The sequence below is a fragment of the Gekko japonicus genome, unplaced genomic scaffold, assembly GCF_001447785.1.
Source record: "Gekko japonicus isolate JY-2015 unplaced genomic scaffold, Gekko_japonicus_V1.1 scaffold78, whole genome shotgun sequence".
Lineage (NCBI taxonomy): Eukaryota > Metazoa > Chordata > Lepidosauria > Squamata > Gekkonidae > Gekko > Gekko japonicus.
In genome coordinates this window covers 1,310,642-1,319,103 of record NW_015165236.1, presented here as the reverse complement: position 1 = coordinate 1,319,103, position 8,462 = coordinate 1,310,642, and the positions used below count along the sequence as shown (strand labels likewise).

At 52.3% G+C, this 8,462-nt stretch overlaps 1 protein-coding gene across 1 annotated transcript in view; it reads left to right on the top strand.

Moving 5' to 3' along the window:
* PARN (poly(A)-specific ribonuclease) overlaps positions 1 to 8,462 on the top strand; it is a 41,914-nt gene that overhangs the window by 15,513 nt on the left and 17,939 nt on the right. Inside the window, exons 10-15 of the mRNA XM_015409905.1 lie at positions 1,132 to 1,174; positions 1,622 to 1,702; positions 1,903 to 1,959; positions 2,816 to 2,893; positions 3,376 to 3,419; positions 5,615 to 5,657. Of these exons, the coding sequence (XP_015265391.1) occupies positions 1,132 to 1,174; positions 1,622 to 1,702; positions 1,903 to 1,959; positions 2,816 to 2,893; positions 3,376 to 3,419; positions 5,615 to 5,657 (346 nt within the window). The remainder of the gene's footprint in view (positions 1 to 1,131; positions 1,175 to 1,621; positions 1,703 to 1,902; positions 1,960 to 2,815; positions 2,894 to 3,375; positions 3,420 to 5,614; positions 5,658 to 8,462) is intronic.

Here is an 8,462-nt window from a genome sequence, read left to right as displayed (position 1 = left end):
CAAATTTATACCCTACCCTCCCCCGTAGGGCTCAGGGCAGCTTACAAAGGCAAGATAACCTTGCTACAATAAAACATCATATACTTATAGTTTAAAAACATACTGTACATCTTAAAATCCCAGTCCTAATTCAGATAAAGTGCTCAGTATTCTTCAAGGACTTCAAAATCCAAAGATGACGGAACAATTCCAAAAAGTTCCTGGTAGACGGTCTAAGGCTTCAGTGTTCAGGTGTTTTTTCTCAGGGCCTCTTCCAGCCCACCACGGTGGTGATATAGTGGGGGGCGGCAGCCCCTACTTGAAAGCCTGCTGGAAGAGCTCCGTCTTGCAGGCCCTGCGGAACTGCATAAGATCCCGCAGGGCCCGGATCTCCCCCGGGAGCTCATTCCACCAGTCTTCTGGAAGTCTGCTACCTGGAGGATGCCCAGCTTGTCCTCTGCCTGGATTTCGGGCTCTGCCTTCTGGTCTTTTCCCTACCCAAAGGAGGGGGGGGGAGGTCACGGCCGCTGCTTCTGAAAGGGGGCGTCAGAAGTGGTTTGTTCTACAGGCAGCGGTTTCTCCAGCACATGCACGGGCCAGGTTGGGGCCGGCTTCCGTGAGCCTCGGGCCTTTCTGACCTGCCAGGCCCCAGATGGTTTTGCTTTCCATCCAGGGTCAGGACAGTCAGTGTGGCGTTCCTGAAACAGAGGGTGACTGGCTGGATTTGGGGGCAGGAGTGCCTTAGAGGCGGACAGGGTTTGGGGGGGGGGTCGGCTTTCAAGAGTTAGGGTTCCCTTTGTCGGATGCCACTGGGCGCTCTCCGTGACTGGGCGTTGCTGGGTGTCGTGGTGAGGAGCGCGGACTCTAATCTGGGAGAGCCGGGTTTGATTCCCCACTCCTCCTCTCTCGGAGTTGTTCTCTCAAGGGCAGTCCTCGAAAGAGCTCTCTCGGCCCCATCTCCCTCACAGGGGGTGCCTGTTGTGGGGAGGGGAAGGGAAAGGAGACTGTAAGCCGCTCTGAGACTCCTTCGGGTAGTGAAGGGCGGGGGGATACATCCAAACGCTTCTTATTTACTCTCATTTTTATTAAAGCATTTATCTCCTGCCTTTCTTCATACTTCATGGTGGCTCACGATAATATACTTCGTTACAGGTATCCAAAAGGTATCCACGTTGAAACGCTGGAAACGGAGAAGGTACGTTTCAAAAGCTTCCTGTTTTATCGTCGCAAACTCTGTGGTCCTGTGCCCCTGGAAGTGCAGCTGTGTGCAGGCCAGGGACCTGATTTGGACACACTTTGCTCAGTGGATGTTATCTGGCCACACTCTGCTCAGTGACGTGTTCCCTGTAGCTCCACTCTTAGGAAAAACTGTCCTTCGGAAGAGGGTTAGAAGGGGGGGGGGGGGGGGATTGTAATTTTAGGGCTGCGTGGTCTCTTGCCCAGGCCGTTCCAGGACACATTTGCTGCATTGCTGTGGCACCCACCTGACGGGATAGTGCCAGCTTCATGGCCGAGCCCAGGCATGCCGGGAAGAGTCTGCTTGCATGGGAGAGTCGCAACCCTCCAGCACGTGCTGGGGGAGGCTGTCAGCTTTCCCCTGAGCTTTGGCAGGCCTCTGGTCACGTGCCCGTCTCCTCCTCAGAAGGAAAGGTACATCACCGTCAGCAAAGTGGATGAAGAGGAGCGCAAGCGGAGAGAGCAGGTCAAGCAAGCCAAAGAGCAGGTGTGTGTGTGGGGGGGGAGCACACCTTGGTCTCCAGAGGTGCCCGGCTCGCCGTCTGGCGGGCAAGGATGCCGTGGGAGAGCTGCCCGGCCAAAGCCGCCTTGGGCGTGCAGAGCCGGTCCCAGGGCGCTCTAGCTTGTGGCCAGCGTCGCCTTCCGGCTGTGGGCGAGCCGAGCACCTTTGACTCTGCTCTCTTGCAGGAAGAGCTGAACGATGCCGTGGGGTTTTCCCGAGTCATCCATGCGATGGCGAATTCCGTAAGTCCCTCCCTCTTCTAATCTCTTCTGTGCGGAATCGTTCAGCGGGAGGAAAACGTCATTGTGGGCCGGGAGCATGGAGCCAGCGAGTGTTGGAAAGGCGCCGCCGTCTCACGCTGGCACACCGAGAGCGGGTGGGGTGGGGCGGTTAGCGGGTCAGGCGGGGATCCGGGATCCATGCCGGTTGTGGAAGCTCACTGGGAGACCTTGGGCCACTCTCAGCCTCACCTGCCTCCCAGGGGGGATCCAGGTAGGGTCGCCGTGTTGTTCGGAAGCGACCGGACAGAGTGTGAGTCCAGGAGCACCTTTAAGACCAAGAGAGTTTAATTCTGGGTATCAGCTCTCGCGTGCATCCCCAAAGACGTATCCGTGCACACGGAAGCGGCTTCTACCCAGAATTAAACTCTGTTGGTCTTGAAGGTGCCGCTGGACTCACACTTTGTTCTATCTCACAGGGTGGTGGTTGTGAGGAGGAAACAGAGGAGAAAAGGACGACATAAGGGCCCTAGAGATCTCCACCGGGAGGGGAGCAAGGTGTCAACGAAGCAGATAAACAATCAGAACCCCTGGTTAGATTTCTTCTCTCCCACCCTCTTCCTCCGTGGAGCTCAGAGCAGCACGTGTCTTCCCCTCCTTCCTAACACTAGCCCTGTGAGGTAGGCTAGGGTTACCCCACGGAGCTTTATGGCAGAGTGGGATTCGGTCGCAGGTCTTTGCAATCCTAGGCCAACCGTGGCTCTTGGAGGCATCCAAATAGCTCCTCGGCCCGTGGAACCGCCCGGCTTTCCTAAGTCGTCCTGATGTCTCTCCAACGGTGGCTCACCTTCCCTTTGTGTTTCCGAACGCTTCTCCGCAGGGCAAGCTCGTGGTCGGCCACAACATGCTGCTCGACGTCATGCACACCATCCACCAGTTCTGCTGCCCCCTCCCAGAGGTGAGCAGCTTTTGTGTTTCTCAGCCAAATTTTGGAAGGCCGCCCTGCCTCTGGGTCTGGGTCCTCGCAGAGAGGCTGGTGTGTCCAGAACTTGGTCTTCCTTCCCACACCATCAGGCAGGGTCTCTGTCTCCTGATGTGAGTGAAAGTTCCTGGTAAGCAAAGTGGGGTCCAGTGGGAGCTCAAGATGGCCTGTTTGTAGCGGTAGAAAAGAGCAAGACTCCAGGAGCACATTTGTGGCAGGGTCGGAGCTTTCCTGAGTCATGCAGTGCCACAGATGTTGTGAGTCTTTCAGGGGCTCCTGGACTCTTGCTCTTTTCGACTGGGGGGCAGTGGGATTCTTGGTGAAGCCCGCTTCCTTCTCCAACCCACGTACGCACAACACGGGGGGGCATCTTCCCGGATCCATTCCTGGCTTCACTTGATGCGTTCACATTCTCCTTCACGTGCCACTGATTGGGTTGCTTTCCCATGTTTTTTTAGGAACTCGGTGAATTTAAAGAACTAACGACGTGCGTCTTTCCAAGGTAAGCTTCCTTCCCAGCTCACTGGAGCGTCTCTGATCCGGAGTACCAGTGGTGGTGGTGGTCTCCTCATGTTTGGTACAGAAATTCAGAGGAGCGCCAGCCCACTTGGAACTGCTGCCGAGGCCCTGCTCGCTTTCTGGACCTTCAGAATGTAGAGGAACACGAACGGGGACGCCCCCACTGGTGGCCCCAGCTTCTCAGAGCATTCTGCCAAAGTCCAGACCTGCACGATCCGCGACACGTAGCTGTCTTCTAAGAGTTTTAAAAATGTTGCGTGTTGATCGACGAGCTTGTAAACGGTGCTTTTAAACTGCTCTTGTCTATTGATGATGATGATGATGATGGTGGATCTGCTGAGAGCGGCTTTGCATATCGAGAAGAGGCGTTGGGTGCGTCTCCCCCCCCTACAAACAGCTTTGTTTTTGTGTGCTGCCCCTGTTTCCTTCTCTTTTTTTGGGGGGGGGGCACTAACTTGATAGACTTGATATATCTCTTTGCTGCTGGGTCTGAGGTAGTTTGGTGTAGTGGTTAAGTGCGCGGACTCTAATCTGGGAGAACCGAGTTTGATTCCCCACTCCTCCTCCACTTGCACCTGGCTGGATGACCTTGGAAAAGAGCCATTTCTGTCAGAGCTCTCTCAGCCCCACCTCCATCACCGGGTGTCTGTTGTGGGGAGGGGAAGGGGGAAGGAGTTTGTAAGGCCGCTCTGAGACTCCTTTGGGTAGTGAAGGGCCATGGGGTATAAATCCAACCTCCTCTTCTTCTTCTTCTTCTTCTTCTTCCTGCTGATGTGGTGTGATCTTTGACTCTTCGATAGTGACCTCTGATTACGCAGCGTCTGTGCATATTTCGTTACGTGCTTCTGTTTGTCCCCCTGCCTTCCGACCATCACAGAGCGCAAGGCGGGCGCGCCCAAGATTAGGCAGGGAGGGGGTTTGTAACGATTCCATGTTTTACTGTGTGTGTGTGTGTTTAAAAGTTTGTTGGCATGGCTGTGTGGGACAATCTAGAATGCTGAAATAGGCAAGTTGTGTGATTGGTGAGTGACAGAGATGGGGAGGGGTTTTGGAATGAATGCTGTGTGGATGAACAGATATGTCAGTCAAGAGGAACAGTTAAGGATGACAGTTGGAGAGTTCTGAGTTACAGAGGGGAGATACAGTTAAACAGTACAGTTAAACAGAGAAGAAGAGGCTTCCCTGTGTGGGTTGCTTAGTTCGGAGTAAAACAGTTAGTCAGACAGCAGAGAGTGCTGTACAAAAGCAGTTAATATATTAGTTTTGTCCTGAGGTCTCTGTGTGAGACGGTTCCTGTGTGAAACATAAGAGAGAAGTCTGGTGTGTGTTAAGAAAAGTTAAAGCATAAAGAAACAGTGACCATATATGGCTAAAAGAAACTATTGTTACATAGTGACATGCCCAGAGCCCTGTCAGTGAAGAGAAAAGTGTGTGAAACAGCAAATAAATCTACTTTTATTTAAGATAACAGTTCTGAACGAAATTCCTCAGGAAATAACACATAGTCCTTCATGAATGCCTAGACCCTGGCCACATTACCAAACCAGAAGAAGAAATATATTATAGTAAGAGGCTGGGAAAGCCTTAAATTTCCCTGGTGGCGGCGAAAATACCCTACAGAGTAAAAACATAAGAACTTTTAAAGGCAAACCAGACCTCCCCAGATAAGAGGTCGTCACAGGGTTGCTCTCCTCATCCCTGGCCCGGTTGAATCCTGCTGTGCTGAGCTTCATGCGCTCTCCAGTAGCGCTCGGTTCCCCTGGTTGGGGCAACGGGGCTGGGGGGGCAGAGGGAGGCCGTTCCCTGCCTTTACCACGGGCCCTGCAGTTCCTGGTTGTGGCTCATGCCTCATTTGATCCTTGTCCAGCTTCTGCCGGCCAAGGATCAAATGAGGCATGAGCCACAACCAGGACCTGCAGGGCCACTGAATATCCTGGTCAGGTGTCACTGCAGTTCCCCTCCAACCCCCTTCCCAACTCCCCCCCCCCCGCCGTTTGAGGGCTAGGAACTTGACATTTTAAAAAACCAACACACCATACATAGTGTTGACTTCTGCGCCTAAAATCACCTCCCAGTTTGAGGTAATCTAATCTAAGTGTAAACACTCAGCCTTATTTCTTATTGCTGAAATGGCAGGTACCTGGGGTCCTAATTGTTTGTGGAAAATTTCATTCGTAGGCTCCTGGATACGAAGCTGATGGCAAGCACGCCGCCCTTCAAGGTAAGCGGCTTCTGCCTTTCCTCTTGGCGAATGTCTGGGTCCTGTCTTGGATATATAGAAGAAGAGAGAAGAGATTGGATTTATACCCCGCCTTTTACTACCTGAAAGAGTCTCAGAGTGGCTTACAATCTCCTTTCCCATCCCCTCCCCACCACAGACACCCTGTGAGGTGTCAGAACCCACAGCCAACAACGAAGTACACACATTCAAGAACGGTAATACTTTTATTGCAGAGCTATAGATGCAGGAACATAAGCACTGTTAAGTATGCACCCCCCCCCCCAAGAGCACTGGCCAATTAGGCACCCTCCCACGCGCGGGATAAAGCTTGGCGCTAAAACTGAGAACCAACAGTCTCCCACGGCACCTAGGAGAAACCCAGACAATACAACTCCCTCCTGCACATCTGTATAGATAAGCATTTCGGCGCAAAGCAGAACAAGCACAGGAAGGAATGAAGTAGCAATTAACCAGACACAGACCGAGCTCCCCAACCCCCATGGCAGCGTAGCTGACATGAGTTGGTGGGGTCGAGAGAGCTCTTTCAAGGACTGCCCTTGAGAGAACAGCTCTGAGAGAACTTGTGACTGACCCAGGTCACACCAGCAGCTGCACGTGGAGGAGTGGGGGATCAAACCCGGTTCTCCCAGATTAGAGTCCGCTGCTCTTAGCCACTACACCAAACTGGTGGTGTGAGGCAAATGGCCAAATTGATAATGATTGAGGGGAGAGGGATGGAACTTGATTTATTTATTTATTTATTTATTTATCCTTCCATTTGTATACCGCTCACCCCCTGAGGGCTTCCGATGACGGACTCTTCACCATTCCACAATTAAGGATACATCAGTCTCCAGTTTTGACATATTTATTTCCTTTGCTATGTTTCCCCCCGCGCGTTGAACCCAAACAGATGATAGCCACATAAACTAAGCTTGTTGTTCTTTTAATCTGTTAAAAACGGCTTCATTATTCTGTATGCTGATTTACTGCCCACCCTCTATAGAGCCAGTTTGGTGTAGCGGTTAGGAGCGTGGACTCTAATCTGGAGGAACCAGGTTTGATTCCCCACTTCTCCACATGCAGCAGCTGGCGTGACATTGGGGCGGTCACAAGTTCTCTCAGAGCTGTCCTCTCAGGAGCAGTCCTCGAGAGAGCTCTCTCAGCCCCACCTGCCTCCCAGGGTGTCTGTTGTGGGGAGGGGGGGGGAAAGGAGATGGTAAATCACTCTGGGACTCCTTCAGGTAATGAAGAGCAGGGTATGAATCCAATCTCTTCCTCTTTTCTCTTCTTACTGTTATTTCTATTTCCATTTCATTGTATCTGAAGAAGTGCGCCTTACACAAGAAAGCTCCTACCTTGAATAAACCTTCGTTGGTCTTCAAGGTGCCTGACTGGACCCAAACCTTGTTCCACGTGATACAGCTCCGTAGCACAAACCTGAGGGACTTTCTTCCACAGCTGTGGTGGAGTAGGAAAGAGCCGGAGTCCAGGAGCACCTTAAAGACTGGCAAAATTTATGGCAGGGGAGGAGCTTTCCTGAGTCACGGCTCACTCCGTCAGCTTGGGTGAAGAAAACGATGCCATGCCATGACAACACTGTTACTGATCTGGCTCGTTGGTGTCAGCGGCTGGCGGAGAAGCATTTCTTCCCGTGATGAACCTTTGCTGCGTCCCTCTGATGGCAACCGAAATAGCCAGGCGTTCTCCACAAAGAGCATGTCGGTCTCCACTTACAATCTTCTGTTGCACAGGGTGACACATGCCGTGTCGCCAGCTCCAAAGGATTTGTGAGAACTGGTCAAAGCTCCTGTGGATCTGATCCACTAAGAGCCGGGCCTTCCCCCAGGCAGCTTCTTCATTGCCGGAGGAAGCAACCTGCGCAATCCCTCCCCGTGCATGGAACTTGTTCGCTGGGAGTCCCTCCTCCCACTTCCGCTGCACCCCAGATTTGAGAACCGTGGGTGACAATCCCATGCCCTGCATGTGGAACTTTTAGTCTGACTTCTGGCTTTCAGCTTCCGAAGCTCTGAGGGGCATCGTCCTTTTTGAAACTCTTCCTTTTTTTTCTTTTAAGACCAGCAAAGTTTTATTCGAGGTATGAGCTTCCGTGTGCACGCACACTTCCTCAGATACGGTGAAGTGGATGTCAATAGTCGGTACATATAGTAAAGTGAGGGTGAACAGCAAATTAGCAGACAACATAATGAAGATGTTTTAACAGATGCAAAGACCAGAAAGGAATAACACAGAGTGTCCCCTGAGGACTGCGGAGTCTGGATTCAAATCCACACTCAGTCAAGGAGGTCCTTATGTGAGCTTGAGCCAAAGACATGCCCTCTCTCCCGCCCCCTCCTTGCAGGGGTATTGTGCAGATAAAACAGAGGACGGGAGAACCGTGAATACCAGCTTGAACTTCCTGGAGGAAGGGCAGTAAAAACAAAAGATAGAATCAACTGGTCAAACTCTTCCTAAAGGGCCACAGTAGCTGGAACTGAAGGGTCTTGCGTCCAGTTCTCAGCAGGTGGTTGCTGGGGGGGGGCAGCAAACCCGCTTTTGGAATGGTGGGGGGACTTTTTTTTTTTTTTTATAAAGAGGACGGGATTTCTGTAAGCGACCCGTCTTCTCCAAAGGAGGGTCGTTGTAGGGAAGCCGTCTTGGATTTCAGCGCTGAAGACAAGATGATCTGTGTTTAAACCGAGGAGGCCCCTGCAGAGTTTTCATCCGGTGTGGCTCCCTCATGCGAGTGGGGGGAGGGGGGCAGCAGGAAACGCTTGCTGCAGGGCTGCTTGGACAGCACACCTT